At 47.7% G+C, this 18,814-nt stretch overlaps 1 protein-coding gene across 2 annotated transcripts; it reads right to left on the reverse strand.

Annotated features, from left to right (window-relative positions):
* Positions 1-1,880: 1,880 nt before the first annotated feature.
* Positions 1,881-12,067, reverse strand: LY6K (lymphocyte antigen 6 family member K). 2 transcript variants are annotated; one of them, XM_081505142.1, is made up of 4 exons: positions 12,021-12,067; positions 4,480-4,576; positions 3,433-3,537; positions 1,881-2,228 (listed from the first exon to the last, which is right to left on the reverse strand). In XM_081505142.1, the coding sequence occupies exons 2-4, from the start codon at positions 4,556-4,558 to the stop codon at positions 1,939-1,941; spliced, it is 474 nt and encodes a 157-aa protein (XP_081361268.1). In that variant the 5' UTR covers positions 4,559-4,576; positions 12,021-12,067; the 3' UTR covers positions 1,881-1,938. The 2 variants fall into 2 exon arrangements, with proteins under 2 accessions (XP_081361268.1, XP_081361267.1); XM_081505141.1 differs by lacking the exon at positions 12,021-12,067 and adding an exon at positions 11,501-11,535.
* Positions 12,068-18,814: the final 6,747 nt, after the last annotated feature.

An 18,814-nucleotide genomic window follows, 5' to 3' on the forward strand; every position in this document is an offset into this window, starting at 1 on the left:
CTTCTGGGTCCTCTTGCCAGCAAGCTCTTCTGGGTCTCTGCCTGGTCTCAGCCACGGCCTCCTCTCTCTCTTGCCTTCAGGGCCTGTTCCAAGCTGACATCATGCCCACCCCGTCTGTGCACTCACTCTTTAGGAGACACCCCTGTCTTCAGCTTCACAGAGAAAACGTGACTGTTTGGGAATGAATTCTTTCATTTTCCTGGCTCCTTCCAACATGTGAGCTTTCTGTGCACTCCCGCTCGTCCCTCTACTCGCTCACAGAAGTGTTTGCTCTCCTGCAGCGGTTGCAGCCTCTGCTTTGCATTCTGTTCCATTCTGCCTGCACCAGCTGGGCCCCCGTCGCCTGTCCTTCACTCAGCTGGCTCCCTGCTCTTCACAGATAAAGATTCCCAAGTCTTTATATTCTTGGTGCGGCATCGATGTTGACCAGTGATCTGTTTTTTCTAAACACTATCCTCTTAAAACTTCTTCCTTCCACAGTGACTTTTAGAAAGCGTATCTATCACACTGGTGACAGCATTTTCCCCAATTCACTTGAACTCCTCATCCTGCAATAATCTGGTATCTCTCATCATCTAATCATTGAAAGTGCTCTTCATCAGATCACCAAAGACCCACCAGATCCAAACGTAGGAATTCTCCATATTCATGGGTCTTGACGTCCCAGATATCTTACACTTCGCGTAACCATCCTCCTGGTGAAGAGACTCCAGTGTTCGGTTGCCATGGTAACTTTTGCATAGTTGGCCTCTTGCATCTCTTGCCTGCCCTAACAAAAGGGATCCTACTTAAAGTCCTATCCTAGGCTGAGGGTGGGGAGTCCTGGGAATGCTGTTTCTGGATGGGGAATGAGCAGGAAGGCATGAGTGCAAAGCCTATGCCTGGAAAGGGACGTGCACAAAGCAGGAGCCTAACAGAAACTGGAAATTGTCAGCCGTGGAGTTGCTGGCCAACACTCGGGGACCCTTCTGGTTCAGAGGGTCTAGATGTGACAGAGACAGCCCTGCTCCCTGCCTGCCCCACAGTAGCCTCTTCTGGGGCCATTGAGACTCTTTCTGGAAGGTTCCCAGGATGCCCCAAACAGCAGTCTCTCTGAGTCAGACCAGCTGGGGCGGGCCAGAGTGTGGGAGGGAGGAGGCAGCAAGGGAGCTGCAGATGGGGCTGCACCCACCCTAGCACCCAGTCAAGGCCTCGGGAGAGAGAGCATTTGTTTTATGCAGTACTGCGACTCGGAACTCTCTGGCTTTACATGGCTGCATCTCAAATGGAAACTGGAAAAAGGCTGAAGTGTCAGCAGCAGTGCTGCTGTCTACCTGCCCAAGTTTCAGATGCTGGACAAATGCATGTGAAAGAATTTATGAGTCCACACACCTATGCCAGTTGGTGGGTAAAATCCATGCTTACTCAACAGAATTTCTTGTCTTCTGTCTCTTGGAGTCTGGAAGCAAGAGTTGAAGGAGAGCAGCCAAGGGGGCCTCCCCTTTCAGAAGAGGGCTGTAATCAGGAGGGGGTCCTACTACCCCACACTGAGCAGTATTTCTTTCACTCCTGAGATACCTTATGCCCAAATCATTCTGTCTCCCCCACCGACCCTGGGCCCCCCCAAAGGTCAGAAGTGTCTGAGGACTACTCTTCATGGGTGAGCCTCAGGGCCTGCCCTCCATCAATACCAAGGCCCCCCAAGGTGAAGAGGAGTCAAGAGTGATTGTCAGCAATAAAGAGTTACAAGGTTTGATTTCAAAGAGAAACAACGTGTAGACAAAATTGCTATGGGGAAGGTTTGGCCTTGCTCTAATTCAACCTGTGAGGTAGGGCCAAATGGACTCATTCTCCCCACCGCATGTCAAGGTCCCTGGAAAGTCAGACCACCATTGAGCTAATCAATGGAAAACAAATTTAATGCAACAAGTTCCAACCACCTGCAGCCAGTTGGCTTCATCACGGCAGCCTGAGGCCCAGGAGCGCAGAGGCCAGTGTCAGGAAAGGCATCAGCCCAGCGCTGCTGCCCCTGCCCTGCGCCTTGATGGCCCTTATCTGGTAATTATCTTCTATGTTTTCTTGGATGACTGGTTTCTGGATGTTGCACAGGTTGGATGTACAGCACGCCAGGAACAGAAAGGGTGTGGGCTTTATGAGCACAAATGACCTGGCCATCCGCGAAACTGCCTCATGCAACCCACAGATCTGTGCACACTGCTTGGAATTAATGAAGAACCGTGGAAATATTCCTAGTGGGAAATAGGACAGACAGACGGGGGTCTCATGAATCGAAAGCAGCAACACCAACACCATTTCTGTCTGAAGTCTGCCCAACCCTGACCCTTCCATTGCCCCTTACCAGAGCCTCACTCAAAGAGGGCACCAGACAGGGAGTTAGAAGCCATCACTGCAAAGGAAGAGGGTCAGGCCTTTGTGTTCAGAGCTGCTTTTGGGGGTGGGCATGGCATCAGATGCCACCAGCCCTGACCTGTCTGCACACACCGGGCACTTGAGCCTGGTAGTCTCCATTTGGGGAGGTATAGGTTCCTTGGGCCTCAACTTCTCAAACACGGTTGCTCAGGCCTTTGTGACCACAGACAAGACACACAGGAGCAAGGGGCACCTGGCTATCCTGGCCACTGCCCAGGGCTTGGAGCTGGCCTCTCAAGGAGCCACTCCTGGGGCCTGGGTGTGACTGCTGTGACTGTGAGCCTGCTGCCGGGGCACAGCTTAGCACTGGGGGCAGGGCCCGTCTTATGACTAAACTCCTCTCATATTTCACTGTGCAGTCATCTTTCCACACTAAGTTATCAAGTCCACATGAGGCTGCAGTGGGGCTTATGCCTCGACTGACTCAGTAGCCCACACACTTCCTGGAACATGGAAGCCCCAGAAGTGGCTGATGAATGGAAAGTGAATTCTCCAGGCCAGATAAGGCCACTGTTAGGTCATGCCAGGGCTTTCAAAGTCACCCTCGGGAGAGAGTTCTTCATGAGGCCAGAAGTGCTTGGGGGAGTTACAGATGGTAGAGCAGCGGTCTCCAAATGTTTTAAAGCATGCATCCTCTTTTCAGGACATATTTTAAGCCCTGATTATGTACATCTTTTGTAAAAGCTATTCTTGGTCAGACATTGAAGTCATTAAGGCTCAACTGCTCACTTAGAATTGAATGAAAAGAACTCTCCATTACTTTCTCCCTGCACCTCAGTATTTCAGTCTGACTGGCGGCTGATGCGTGCTGCTCTGCATTGGCTCTGCTGTTGCTTATGTAAGCTGGCTCTCCTCAGTGGCCTGCTGGCACTCCTGGCTTCACAGGGCTTTGCTCTTCAAATTTTAAAAAAGGATCATTTTTATATTAGTTATTCTTTATTGAGGAAAACTAGACAGACCCTAAGTCCTGAAAACGTTCTACTGACCTGGCTGTGGAGCCCCATTACGAACCAAGATACTTACTCACGGCAGCAGAAATACAATACGTAGAGCCCGCGTCACAGTCTGTTGGCCCTTGGCAATTGAAATCGTTCTCCTGCTCACAAATGTGACACCTCAGGATAGCCCCTGAAAGGAGGAATAAAAAGAAAGTGGAATGTGGCAGCTCTCAGATCCCATCAGAGCAACACCTGCCATCCTCTCCTTCCTCTGAGTGAGGACAGAGCCCTGGGTCCCTCCATCTTTCCAGTGCCTCGCAGCCTGCCTCATCCTACAAGCTCCTCCTCTCCTCTCTGGGCTTCCCTCGTGTGCCCACTGGATGTGTCTCAGAGGCCCACACCACACCCACAGCATGAACACAGACAAGCACAGACCCTCACCCCAGAGACATACACACTCACACTGTCATACAGAAACACCCAAGTCCCCCCTCCCCGCAACCGCCACTCACGGACATGCCCACATCACCACACCTCACTGGCATCTCACATTCGACTGCTCTAGAAAAAGAAATCCCACGGCTTTGGAGTCTGTGCCCATGCACCCTTTCTACCCACCTTCCTGGCCAACCCCACTGCCTCCAGTGCCTGGCTCCACACTCCTTGGCCTGAGACCCTGTGTCCTGCCTGACCCAGGAGCAGAGGTGGCCCACTATTGGGTCTGCGTCAGGGCAGGACTTGTTCCTGGGGAAGAAGCTGGTAACACTCCAGCAGCTCTCCATTTTCAGAGGCAGCCCCAGAAGGCTTGAAGATGGCTGGTTCAGGCTTGGCCTCCAGCCCAACCATCCCCAGGAAGGCAGGGCCATGGCAGGGAGACCTGGGTGCTGGGCAATAAAACCAGCCATTCCTGCCTTCCCTTGGGGACCCCACATCAAGAGGCTCCCCCACTGTGTATCCATATCAGCTGACCACCCTCCTAATGCTGTCTTCCCCACTGAATCCTCTGGGCTACAACTGCCTGGACCCACCTGGGCTAGGGCAGCGTCCAGACATGGATGGCCACCCTGTGTCTGCACAGGCATTCCAGACCTCCTCCTCCTCCCAGCCCAGGAGGCTCAGGGCCAGAACTGACCTTGTCTTCCAGACACGGTGACATTGCTCTCCACCCGTGGCAGGCCCAAAACCAGAAGCAAAGCAAAGAGGGTTATCATTTCCAGTGATGCCTGGTCCTGGACATGAGGAACAAGCAGGGCCACGTGGTCAGCCCTGTGGCTCCAGAGTTAGATTTGATCCCTGTTGGTCTAGCACCATTCAGAGCCCTCCCCACTGGTCGCTGGGGCAGACCCTCTCCTCCTCATTCACGGGGCAGGGGCTAGGTGTGGCCTCTCGGTGCTGGGGTCGGGGTGGGGGCTGTCACCACCACCACTACCAAGTCTCCTCTGTCCCCAGGGACCATTCACCCAGGTCCCAGCAAACTTGCTCGGCAGGTGTTCCTGCTGCAGCTCCCCCGAGGCAGTGCCGGGTTTCCCCTACTCCTGATTTGAACTCCTGTTCTCTTAAGAGGCACCGTGGGGTACCCTCCCACCCAGCGCCACAGCCCTTCATCTTCCTCTCCATCCATGGCCAGGTCTTCACTGGTGCAGCCTGACCCCAGGATACAGGAAGGCCTGGCTACCCCTGCAGTGCCCAGCCCAGCCTCACTGCCCAGAAGGGTGCTGAGGCTAGCCCTCTCTCTCACAAGGCCTGCCAGCCTCATGCCCCTAAGCACTCATACCCAGCTGCCTTCTGGGCTCCCCATTCCTGCTCCTTCCCCAGGTTCCACACCCCACCTTCGCCCTGCTATCTGGCAGGTGGGGGGCAACAAGCCTCTGTTAGCACAGTCAACACCTTTGCAGGAATTCTGCTTTTTTTACAGTAGTGGAGCATGCCATTGCCTGGATGTAGGACAGTGCATTTTCAGAGTCTCTTTCGATGAGCCTTTGTGTTGTTTACAGTGTGCTGTACTAGAAATAAAGCTGCAATTGTCCGTAGTGTTATTTCTTACAAATGCAGGTACACTGGAAAGTTTCCCAGAAATAAGGCTGACAGTCACAAGTTTGATGTATTCGCAATGTAAGATGCACTTGCCCCACAGTTCATCAGTTTTCCCCACAAGTGTCTGTTCCCACAGTATCATCAAAAAAGGGTACATTCCTATCCATCCTTTGGGTTTTCACCAATCTGGTAGGTAAAAATTGTATCCTGATAATTAACGATCAGAATTAATTATGAGTGACATTAAGTTTTTGCATTCAGATAGATGTCTGCATTTCTTTTTCTGTGCTTTCTATTGAAGTCTGTTATCCAAACACACTGTGACCTTAGTCCATAGTCTGCCATAAAAAGTAAAAGAAAAACTTTTCTTCTTATTTGATATAGGTCTTGGTATTTATGCCAAGCAGAAGTGGTTATGCCAAGCTTTTCACGGTTAAAGATAAACCGAGCCAGACGCTAAAGTGATAAGGATGGCTTTTAATCAGGAGCATTCTACTTCAGTGGGAAAAAGAGGGAACTTTCATGAAGGGAACTCCACTTGAATTTGCACAGGGGTGAATGGGCATTTTAAAGGAAGAGTGAGGGAGTAGGGAGGTGGTGAGCAGGGCTCAGTGGAGTCAGGGAAGTGAAAGTTACAAAAGCAGGAAGGCAGGGTTGGTCCCTGTGAAACCTACCTGGGTTTGCTATATGGCATGTACCAAAGTTGAGCGCCCACCCTCCATGGAGGCTGGGGAGGGGCCCATCTTAGCAGAATACAGTCCTTTAGGAAGGGATTTAAGGCCAGGGTTTGGGGCAGGGGGGAGACTTGGATCATCCTAGGGATGTGGCCTTCAGTTGTTAGAAGGCACTTAGTGTCTGCTCTAATCTTTACAGACCAAGTTTGAGGCCTAGTGGATAAAGGGCCCAGAGGAGCCTGGCTGGAGTTAGTCAGGAGAGGAGCTTTATCACCACCTTTTATTTTATGGTTCTGGATTTTGAAACCAGAACAGTTTCAAAATTCAGAACCATAGTTCTGCTAGTTAGAGAAATCTCCCCCCCTCCTCCCTGCCACCGCCCCCTACTACATCTGATTTCAGAAACTAAGCAGGGTCGGGCTTGGTTAGCACTTGGATGGGAGAAACCTTCCCTCAAACAAGGTTATAAATGAATTCTCTCATATTTTCTTCTGATAGCTTTACCAGAAGTTTTTTTTCTTTCTCTTTTAACATTTGAATCTTTGATCCACTTGGGACTTACCCTTCAGTGTTATATTTTTTCAGACGATGACTTAAGTTATCTCAACATCATTAATCATAATGCCCGCCCCGTCTACTGTCAATTTGGAAGCCCTTTCATCATGTATTGGATTCCAGATGCACCTGATTCTCTTAGTGGGTTGTCTTCTTTCAGTTGCTTTGTCCGTTCACACACCAGAACTACAGTTTTGGTGACTGGGTCCACAGCGCACCCTTGAAGGTGAGGGAGGCCCTCACCATACCTTTAAGAATTTATTGTTGCTTGATTTTTTTTTTGGTTTGTCTGGTTAGGAAGTAGAAAGCCAAATGAGAACCTGTATTAACTCTAACAACTGCAAACACAATGACAGCAAGAAGAGAAAACCAGAGAGCTAGTTTGCAATGTCACCAGATAAACAGACATCCGAAGAGTAGCAAGCCCTAAAAAGTGGAATGATATGCTGCGTTCCCAGATCAGAAGACTTCCTATTGCTAAGATGTCAGTTCTCCCTAAATTGATCTGTAGGTTTAGAAACAGTCTCAGTCAAATTTCCCAGAGATATATTTTCAATGTAGAAATAATCAACTGGGATTCTAAAATTTAGGTAGAAAAGTGAAAGACCTAGAATAGCCAAAATAATTTGGAAATAGAAGAGCCAAGGACTTACACTACTTGATTTTGAGACTTACTAGAGAGCTACAGTAACCAAAGACAGTGTGATGCTGCAGAAAGCTTAGACATACAGTCAATAGAATGGAATAAAGAGTCGAGAAGTAGACCTACTCATGTGTGACTGATTTTAGATAAAGGTGACAAGCAAAAAAATGCAATGAAGAAATGGCCTCCTCAGTGACAAATGATGCTGAGACCTTTGAACAAACATATGCAAAAATTATGCCCCCAAATGCAAAAAGACCTTGACTAGACGGACTTCTTTTTTTTTTTTTTTAATAAATTTATTTATTTTAGTTGGGGGCTAATTACTTTACAATATTGTAATAGTTTTTGCCATACATTGACGACTAGACGGATTTTGTTGGCAAAGTAATGTCTCTGCTTTTACATATGCTATCTAGGTTGGCCATAACCTTCCTTCCAAGGAGTAAGCGTCTTTTAATTTCATGGCTGCAGTCACCATCAGCAGTGATTCTGGAGCCCCCAAAAATAAAGTCTGACACTGTTTCCACTGTTTCCCCATCTATTTCCCATGAAGTGATGGGACCAGATGCCATGATCTTAGTTTTCTGAACATTGAGCTTTAAGCCAACTTTTTCACTCTCCTCTTTCACCTTCATCAAGAAGCTCTTTAGTTCTTCTTCACTTTCTGCCATAAGGGTGGTGTCATCCGCATATCTGAGGTTATTGATTTTTCTCCCGGCAATCTTGATTCCAGCTTGTGTTTCTTCCAGCCCAGCGTTTCTCATGATGTACTCTGCATATAAGTTAAATAAGCAGGGTGACAATATACAGCCTTGACGTACTCCTTTTCCTATTTGGAACCAGTCTGTTGTTCCATGTCCAGTTCTAACTGTTGCTTCCTGACCTGCATACAGGTTTCTCAAGAGGCAGATCAGGTGGTCTGGTAGTCCCATCTCTTTCAGAATTTTCCACAGTTTATTGTGACCCACACAGTCAAAGGCTTTGGCATAGTCAATAAAGCAGTTGATGCTGGATCATCGAAAAAAATTATAAGCTATAAAATGTATCTAAATACAAAGCTAGAAGACTTTTAGAGAAAAACAGGAACAATGTTTTCAATCTTAGATTAGTCAAAGAATCTTTCAGTTCAGTTCAGTCACTCAGTCGTGTCCAACTCTTTGCAACCCCATGGACTGCAGCATGCCAGGCTTCCCTGTCCATCACCACCTCCCGGAGTTTACTCAAACTCATGTCCATTGAGTCAGTGATGCCATCCAACCATCTCATGCTCTGTCATCCCCTTCTCCTCCCATCTTCAATATTTCCCAGCATCAGGGTCTTTTCAAATGAGTCAGTTCTTCACATCAGGTGGCCAAAGTATTGGAGTTTCAGCTTCAACATCAGTCCTTCCAATGAATATTCAGGACTGATTTCCTTTAGGATGTACTGGTTGGATCTCCTTGCAGTCCAAGGGACTCTCAAGAGTCTTCTCCAACACCACAGTTCAAAAGCATCAATTTTTCAGCGTTCAGCTTTCTTTATAGTACAACTCTCACATCCCTACATGACTACTGGAAAAACCATAGCTTTGACTAGATGGACCTTTGTTGGTAAAATAATGTCTCTGCTTTTTAATATGCTGTCTAGGTTGGTCATAACTTTTCTTCCAAGGAGCAAGTGTCTTTTAATTTCATGGCTGCAGTCACCATCTGCAGTGATTCTGGAGCCCCCCAAAATAAAGTCAGCCACTGTTTCCACTGTTTTCCCATCTATTTGCCATGAAGTGACGGGACTAGATGCCATGATCTTAGTTTTCTGACTGTTGAATTTTAAGCCAGCTTTTTCACTCTCCTCTTTCACTTTCATCAAGAGGCTCTTTAGTTCTTCTTCGTGTTCTGTCATAAGGGTGGTGTCATCTGGGTATCTGAGGTTACTGATATTTCTCCCAGCAATCTTGATTCCAGCTTGTGCTTCCTCCAGCCCAGCGTTTCTCATGATGTACTCTGCATAGAAGTTAAATAAGCAGGGTGACAATATACAGCCTTGATGTACTCCTTTCCCAATTTGGAATCAGTCTGTTGTTCCATGTCCGGTTCTAACTGTTGCTTTCTGACCTGCATACAGGTTTCTCAAGAGGCAGGTCAGGTGGTCTGGTATTCCCACATCTTTAAGAATTTTCCAGAGTTTGTTGTGGTCCACACAGTCAAAGGTTTCGCATAGTCAATTAAGGAGTAGATATTTTTTCTGGAACTCTCTTGCTTTTTCGATGATCCAACAGATGTTGGATGCTGAATTTTTAGATAAGATATATAGAGCATGAATCACGCGAGCAAAACTGCTACAGTTTGTAGGGGAAAGAATACTAATGTCTGTAGTTAACTTTGAAAGGAATCCAAAAGAAAAGTGAATTAAAGCACTGTTAGAGAGATGGAGAGATATGTGGGAAAACCAGTAAAATGTTAAGGTGGACAAGGAGGTGGGCTTCCCAGGTGATGCAGTGGTAAAGAACTGCCTGCCAATGCAGGAGACACAAGAGATGCAGGTTCAACCCTGTCTTGGGAAGATCCCCTGGAGGAGGAAATGATAACCTACTCCAGTATTCTTGCTTGAAAAATTCCATGCACAGAGGAGCCTGTCAGGCTGCAGTCCATGAAGTCACAAAGAGCAATGACCAAGCAATTAACACTTTCACTTGCTTATACTGGTGAACAGAGTTGGACACAACTGAACACACACACACACACACACACACACACACACACACACACACACATCCTTGCACTCACTGTAAACTATTTCAACATTACTGCCTCAGATAATTTATATAAAATGCCAGGGATTAAAAACGTGCTCTGCAGGGAATTCCCTGTTGGTACAGTCGTTAGGACTCCATGCTTTCATTGCCACGGGCCCATGTTCAATCCTTCATCAGGTAACTAAGATGCAGCCAGCCAGGTAGCATGACCAAATCTGTTTTTATTTTAAATGTGTTCTACATTTTTTTAGCCCAGATTTAACCCATTATGAGAATCACAGCATAGTGCAAAAACTATTTGAACAAGAGTCTTAATTCACCTCCTCAGCTAAAAACTGAAGGTCCAGAATTTGACTGCCTAACCCGGGGTGTAGAAATCTAAGGTTTCTGCAGCGTGTAGGTTAAATGGGCTGGGAGTGATATTTAGAATGTTTTAACATTGCTAGTCACAGTCTTACAAGCTACAGTAACTTCTATGGGGGTAGAAAAAGGAATAAGAACATCATTAAATGAATGAGAATTAAAACAGATGGCCTTTTGCATCGTTTCACTTGTCTCTGATACGGCAAAGGCTGTGCAAGAAGAAAAACAGCTCATGGGAGACTTGGTCTATGAGGCCAACTTAGCTAACACCTTCTCCCAATTCAGGCAAAAGTTGCATTCTTTGGTAATGGGACTCATCACACATTGAGTTTTCCCACAGAGGTGTTTGAATTTGCCAGCATACATGAAAAGTCAAGTGTGGTGGATCTCAATAATGATAATGATATGATTTAGTGAGTAGCTACGTTGATAATACCATGTGGATGAGTTCCTTCCAAGAAAAGTGTGATAAGGAACCTTATTTGGCGCCAACTGGAAAGAAATCATCTGAAAGAGTCTCCAGAGAAAAGATCCTGGGGATTACTCAGGATCCTGGATTATTGTGACACCACCCCCTCCCCATTTTAGCTCCAGACGTTACAAAAGGTTGTAAAAGGCAAAGTTCAGCGGCATCCCATAACGTCATTTTCCTTCTCTTTTGGTTCCACTAGCTTGGTAAAGAAAGTGATGACCTGGTTAAATCTCTGTGCTGGTCGTCCACTGATGGTGTTGACTAACAGAAAGATAACAGAAATGTCATACCTGTGAATTGCTTTTAGCAGGAAATACCTGATCCTCCTAGAGGTGTGATTTAAATCAACGTGGAATCTGCAGGTGACAGGTATATGAGTTGGGGAGCCTCGGGACTCAAGGTCTGAGATGCTGGGTGGGGTCCTGGTGGGACGTGGCTTTCAGTGGTGAAGATACTGTGTGGGTTCCCGGGCCATCCATCCCCAGAAGGTGATAATGGATGGCCCAGGTGGTGGTGGAAAGGACACCCACAGGAAGGGCTGCCAGGTGGGTAGGAGAAGCCATGGGACCCCAGTAGAGGGATGCACGTGGTCAGAACGGATGGATGGTTGCAGTTGAATCTGCCATTCCGGCTTCACGAGGGAGGGGCCAAACCACAGAATCTGCAGACACTGACCTGAGATTGAGTCCAAGCCTGAAGCGCTGGATCCACCACCCTACATCCTGACTAGAACTTTTGGAACCTTCCAGCCACCTCCCATCTGTCCCCCATCTAGCTGCACCCCCGCCCACCATCTCCTGCCCAGGTTTTCTGAAACGCCCCCATGTTGTGCCCAGGCCTTTGGAACCTTCCCCAGCCCTGTGTTCTGTGAAGACCTTCAGGAACTTTCCATGTCTCTCTCCCCTCCAACCCTTCAGGGTCCTGCTCAAACCTTCTAGAAATGTCTCCATGTGCCATGTCCTTCCCAGGCCTCCCTAACCTTACTCGGGCCCCCATGTCCTGGAGGACCTTCTGGAGCCTTCTTCAGCCCCCCTATTCTGCGAAGACCTTCTGGAATCTTCCCGGATACTTGCGTCCTGCCAAGAACTGCGGAAACTTCCCAGCACCCGTGTCCCAGTCAGACTTTGGAACTTCCTCTTCCTCTGCCCCGCCCCCACATCGTCCCCAACCTTGTCTTGTCTAAACCTGCTGGAACCTTCCAGGACACGACCTCCAGGGGGGTCCCACACGAAGCTGCAGGTGTGTGTGGAGAAGTCTCTTAGGCTCCGCGACCAGACTCAACCTGAGGGGCCACGCCCATCAAGCTTTGAGCGGCTCCCAGAAGGTTTGTCCGCACTCGCGGGTGTGAATGCCCCCCACGGGCAGTCTCGTCAGAGCGCCTGGCAGAGGTCGATGCATGTTAGAGAACACGGAGCGGGGAGATGGTTCTAGAAGGTTTGGGCAGGAGCAAGGGTGGTGGGGGGAGGTTCATGACGTGACATACCCCAGCGTCACAAATGTCCCATGACTGACAGTACTAGCGTTCCTTCTCTGTTACAGTGAAACTGAGGGAGAATCATTACTCAAGAGAGAACCAGCAAATCCCCAAATTCTTAGTAACTAGTCCTAAACCAATTACACAGAAGAGAAGCCCCAGCAGAAACTCGGTAACAGTACGGTCTAAAGGGTTGTGAGGTTATCACAAGTTAAAAGTGCTGGGAAAGGAGCGCAAAAGGGGCTTAGTGAAAATATATCACATTACAGGCATCTAGTAGAAGAGAGAACAGGGTGAAATTTTTCTCAGCCTCCATTCAGGAAGTTGGATAAAGAATAGATAACCTACCCAAAGAAATGACGAAGGAAATACAAAGAGGAGAGGAGAAGTGAATAGGAGGTAAACTCACAAAGCCAAAGTTGGTTATCTGGAGGCATTCCAAGTATTGGTGAAACAGAAGAGACAACAGAGAAAAATAAATTTCATTCCCAATATCAGAAATGGAGGCATCGATCAGCCATCACCCACCTTATAAAGAAAATGAGTGGTTGCGATGAGTAGGCTTCCTGTGATAAATGTCACATTCCTGATGAAACGGACTAAAACCTGAAGAACACTAGGAACCAAAGCTGACTCACAATGAGAGTGTAGGCTGAAATATGCAGGCTCTTTTTGAAAACCTAGGTACCAGGTCTTCTATTGAAGTTAAATCCTTGAAACAACAGAAAGATAGCCAAGCTTATGAATGCTAAGTCCCAAAAGAGTAAAGATAAATCTACAAATTCAATGAAATTTCAGTCAGAGTCTCAACAGGTGCTATGTGTGTGTGTGTGTGTGTGTGTCTGTCTGTCTGTCTGTGCATGTGCATGAAACTGATTCCAAATATTCAAATGTTTCAGAAACGGAAAGGGCTAGGAGTAGCCAAGGCAATATAATGGGAGAAGAAAAAGGCTGGAGGACTTGAACTCCCAACTGCCAAGATCGTTTATATCTTCTCACTTATTGAGAGAGTATGGTGTGGGCTCAGGGTTGAAAAACAGACCAATAGAGAAGAAAGCAAAGTCAGAAAGCACAAATATCCAGTTACAGGCTTTCTGATGAGGCTGCCCCTGCCATGGCGTGGGGAAACGCTTTTGGGTGCCCTGATGAGTGGTGGATAGACAAGATATTATACACGGGGACCACACAAAAGAAACAGTTCAGGACATTTGTGGATCTCAATGAATCCTCAGAAAGGAAAAAGGAACATGTACAAAGCTATCCTGGTGTCCGTTGGAAAATTAAGAATATACAAAATTAAAAAAGATATTGCTGGTCATATAAGAAAAAGTGATACATGACATAATGTAAAAATTCACAACAGCTGCCGTTCTACTGACAAGACAGTGGGAGAAAGCATGTAAACACTTATCTGCTTAACACTGGTATTCAGAATATAGAATGAACTTCTTCCTACCAACTGGTAACTAAAATAGCAGATCATCCAATAGAAATTTGAGAGAAAGGCATAAAGGCAGTTTACCAGATAGGAAATGTGTGAGGGTACTAAATATAAGAGAAATGGCTGAACACAATTTCTCTTGGTGCAAATGCAACTTGAAACTGCCATATAATGACCCCAACAGGGATGATTAAACATTCAAAGATGACCACACCGTGTGTTGGTGAGATTTTGAAGTGTGTGGGCTCCTGAGGAGTACAAATAGGTACAATCAGTGGAAATGTCTTCCACAGCCTCTGCCAAAGCGGTACTTAATCATATCAGAGCCCCAACATTACTCAGCTCCTGAAATACTCGCATGGCCCCACCTCAAGACAAGGACAAGCATATTCACTGTAGCACTACCTGGGGTAGATTACAACCAGAACCAGCTTTAATGTCCACCAAAAAACTGTCTTCATCAGAGCATACAATTGTGAGAGTGAAGAACATACATACAACCATACACAAAGACAGGGACTCATTTCACAAACACCAGTAGAGAAGAGAAGGCAGCAACAAAAACTCACAAAGCAGGATTTTGTTGTTAGTGATTCAAAAGCAGACAAACTCATGTATAGGCTCAGGAATCCAGCCCCTTTCTTCTTATAGTTGGCCTTGTCTGCTTCTACTGCCTGAATAGAGGGATGTGGGGAGGAATTTGGGGCTCTCCACCCAGTTCTGTTTCCTGAGATGGATTCTGGTATGGGCTTATGTGCATTTGGTGAAAATCTGTTGAGCTGTCCACGTAGTGTTATGCACTTTGCATAGAATGTTGAATTTTAAAGGCGTCTCTGATGAACAGGGGGGAGAGGGAAGCTCTGGTAGGTGACTGAAGCACAGGGCGTCCATCTCCTCCTTGAAAATGGGAATGCACCTCTGGGAAAGCTGCCAGGAGACAGTGAGACAACTCATGACCCCAAACTATGGATCCCCCAAGCACAGGGAGGGCTCGAGCTGTGTGCCTGCTGGGTTGCTGGGAGAAGGCGGGGGGGCGGGGGGCGCACGACCACACTCCTGTCGTAGACTTTCCTCACCCTTGGAGCTCATGTTCCTGGAGGAAAGAAGGATGCAGGCCCCTAGCACAGACCCCATGGAGGGGGGCAGTGACCTCTCACCTTTCTGACTGAGAAGGGGCTTGCTGGCCACCCTCCCACTCCCTGCCAGTGACTTTGTCTTCTGGATTCTCTGCTCCTCAGCTAGATCAGCCAGGACAGACAGACATGGCCTCGGTCACATTACTGCCCTGCCCAACAGCATGCCAATGGAGTCTCTGGATCCCCCTAAGTACCCTCCCGTGGGATGCAAGCCCCCATTGGAAGGGATCATTGTTGACTCCTCAGAGAGCAGGTGGCAACCAAGCGGAGTAGGCGTGGTGGTCCCCAGGGTGCGGCCTGTAGCCAGAGCTTGCTGACTCTAGATCGAGCCTTTGTCTGCCACTGGTCTAGTGGCTCACATTCCATGTGCTCACTGTGCAGTTCGTCTTCAGTCTCTGGCTGGTAACTGAAGCCCTGCTTCAAGCTGCTGCAGGTCAAGGCCACCTGAGATCACCAGTACAAGACACACTGACTCCTCATCCCGTTTAGAAATAAAGCACATGACAACTACAGCCCAAAGTAGAAGAGGTAATAGAATTGAGATGTGGGAATGGCTCCATTCATATCAGCTAGTGTGAACTTCAAGGTGAAAAAATGCTGCGAGAGATAAAGGAGGATGGAGATTTTGCATACAGAAGGGATTTTGAAATTCAGAGTACCTTTCCTAAATGTATTAAGCAAGAAAAGAGTCGTTTCCGCTGTTTGCAAATTGAGAACACAATTCCAAATATCAATGCCCTCCTACTTCCCACCCCCATTATTCCCAGTAGAAAACAGAAAATACTTGGAAAATGTGATAAGAAAAATATTACAGAAAAAAACCAGACCTGGCAGGATAAGAAGGAAGACAACCATACAGAAATGCTACAGACCAGGGATCTCATTTTCCATCTCAGAAACATAGAAAAGTGACAGGAAATTCAACCCAAAACAAAGGACCTAAAACAGAAACAGCAGACAATGGAAAGGGGAGGGAGTGCTATGTGTCAGGTGGAAGTTCCTGTACCCAGGGGTGAGGCTGCTAGATGGATTGGGGCAGCCCATGGGCGCGGGGTGCTTTGGGCTTCTGCGGTGTGAGTGGCGCCAGCAGGATCCCGCAACCTTGTTCTAGGGCCCAGGGCCAAATCCCAGAATCTGCCGACACTGATCTGAGGCTGACTCAGGGCCTGTAGCACAGCCCCCACCTCCCGTTCGTTGCTCAACCTTCCAGAACCTTCAACACTTCCCGTGTCTGGCCCAGAGCTTCGGAGATCCATCTCCTCCACTAGCCCCTGACTTCACTCTCCACCCATCGTCTTGTTCTGTGCTACAGCTGTCGTGTGCTGCTAGAAACGTCTCCACCCTCCATGTCCTTCCCAGGCCTCCCTAACGTTCCCCGGGGGGATCCCATGTACCGGCAGACCTTCTGGAACCTTCAGTCCCGGTGCTCTGTGAAGACCTTCTGGAATCTTCCCTGACACTCGCTTCCTGCCAAGAACCGTGGAACTTCCCCGCCCCCGTGCCCCAGCCAGACCGTGGAATTTCCTTTCCACTTCCTCCCAACCCCACCCTTGTCTTGTCCAAACCTTCTGGGACCTTCCCGGACACGACCTCCAGGGGGTTCCACAGGCTATACGTCGTACAACCGCCGCGGGTGTGTGAGGACAGAACGCTCAGGCTCGGTGCCCACACTTCACCCCGGAAGCACTGAGCGGCCTCTCCCATCAGGCTTTGCGCGGCTTCCAGAAGGTTTCGCTGCGCGCGGGTGGGAGCGCCCCCAGGGGCAGTCTCGTCAGAGCGCCTGGCGAAGGTCGATGCCTGAAAGTGTTAGAGGACACAGAGTGGGGAGATGGTTCCAGAAGGCTGAGCAGGAACGGGGGTGGCGGGGCAGGTTCAGTTCAGTTCAGTTGCTCAGTTGTGTCGGACTCTTTGCGACCCCATGAACCGCAGCACGCAAAGCCTCCCTGTCCATCACCAACTCCCTGAGTCTACCCAAACCCTTGTCCAAAGTCGGTGATGCCATCCAGCCATCTCATCCTCTATCGTCCCCTTCTCCTACTTCCCTCAATCTTTCGCAGCATCAGGGTCTTTTCCAATGAGTCAGCTCTTCGCATCAGGTGGCCAAAGTATTGGAGTTTCAGCTTCAGCATCAGTCCTTCCAATGAACACCCAGGACTGATCTCCTTTAGGATGGACCGGTTGGATCTCCTTGCAGTCCAAGGGACTGTCAAGAGTCTTCTCCAGCACCACAGTTCAGGTTCATGCCATGACATACGCCAGTATCACAAGTCTCCCATGACTGACAGTACTAGTTCCTTCTCTGTTACAGTGAAACTGAGAGAGAATCATTACTCAAGAGAGAACCAGCAAATCCCCAAATTTTTAGTAACCAGTCCTAAACCAATTACACAGAAGAGAAGCCCCAGCAGAAACTGGGTAATAGTAAGGTCTAAAGGATTGTGAAGTAATGCTCAAAATTCTCCAAGCTAGACTCCAGCAATACGTGAACCGAGAACTTCCAGATGTTCAAGCTGGTTTTAGAAAAGGCAGAGGAACCAGAGATCAAATTGCCAACATCCGCTAGATCATCAAAAAAGAAAGAGAGTTCCAGAAAAACATCTATTTCTGCCTTATTGACTATGCCAAAGCCTTTGACTGTGTGGATCATAAGAAACTGTGGACAATTCTGAAAGAGATGGGAATACCAGACCATCTGACCTGTCTCTTGAGAAACCTGTATGCAGGTCAGGAAGCAACAGTTAGAACTGGGCATGGAAGAACAGACTGGTTCCAAATAGGAAAAGGAGTATGTCAAGGCTGTATATTGTCACCCTGCTTATTTAACTTATATGCAGAGTACATCATGAGAAACGCTGGGCTGGAAGAAGCGCAAGCTGGAATCAAGATTACCGGGAGAAGTATCAATAACCTCAGATATGCAGATGACACCACACTTATGGCAGAAAGCGAAGAAGAACTAAAGAGCCTCTTGATGAAAGTGAAGAGGAGAGTGAAAAAGTTGGCTTAAAGCTCAGTGTTCAGAAAACTAAGATCATGCCATCTGGTCCCATCACTTCATGGGAAATAGATGGGGAAACAGTGGAAACAGTGTCACACTTTATTTTTTTGGGCTCAAAAATCACTGCAGATGGTGATTGCAGCCATTAAATTAAGACTCTTACTCCTTGGAAGGAAGGTTATGACCAACCCAGATAGCATACTGAAAAGCAGAGAGATTGCTTTGCCAACAAAGGACCGTCTAGTCAAGGCTATGTTTTTTCCAGTGGTCATGTATGGATGTGAGAGTTGGATGGTGACGAAAGCTGAGAGCCGAAGAATTGATGCTTTTGAACTGTGGTATTGGAGAAGACTCTTGAGAGTCCCTTGGACTGCAAGGAGATCCAACCAATCCATCCTAAAAGAGATCAGTCCTGAATATTCATCGGAAGGACTGATGTTGAGGCTGAAGCTCCAATACTTTGGCCACCTCATGCGAAGAGTTGACTCATTGGAAAAGACCCTATTCCTGGGAAGGATTGGAGGCAGGAGGAGAAGGGGACGACAGATGATGAGATGGTTGGATGGCATCACCGACTCGATGGACATGGGTTTGGGTAAACTCCAGGAGTTGGTGATGGACAGGGAGACCTAGCGTGCTGCGATTCATGGGGTTGCAAAGAGTCGGACACGACTGAGCAACTGAACTGAACTGAACTGAAAGGATTGTGGGGTTATCACAAGTTAAAAGGGCAGGGAAAGGAGCGGAAAAGGGGCTTAGTGAAAATATATCACGTTACAGGCATCTAGTAGAAGAACAGAGTGAAAATTTTCTAACCTCCATTCAGGAAGTAAGGTAAGAATAGATTACCTACACAAAGAAATGACGAAGGCAATATAAAGAGGAGAGGAGAAGTGAACAGGAGGTAAATCCACAAAGCCAAAGTTGGTTATCCAGAGGG

Source organism: Giraffa tippelskirchi, chromosome 6 (assembly GCF_054371585.1).
Source record: "Giraffa tippelskirchi isolate mGirTip1 chromosome 6, T2T-mGirTip1v1.2.pri, whole genome shotgun sequence".
In the NCBI taxonomy this organism is placed as follows: Eukaryota; Metazoa; Chordata; class Mammalia; order Artiodactyla; family Giraffidae; genus Giraffa; species Giraffa tippelskirchi.

Bases quoted from the DNA above. Each gene is read 5' to 3' on its own strand.
- LY6K (XM_081505142.1), bottom strand. From the start codon at position 4,558: ATGATAACCCTCTTTGCTTTGCTTCTGGTTTTGGGCCTGCCACGGGTG. The intron at 3,538-4,479 runs GTCAGTTCTGGC...TCCTCCTTTCAG, and splicing joins CACCGTGTCTGGAAGACAAG to GGGCTATCCTGAGGTGTCAC. The intron at 2,229-3,432 runs GTAAGTATCTTG...ATTTCCCACTAG, and splicing joins TTGTATTTCTGCTGCCGTGA to GAATATTTCCACGGTTCTTC.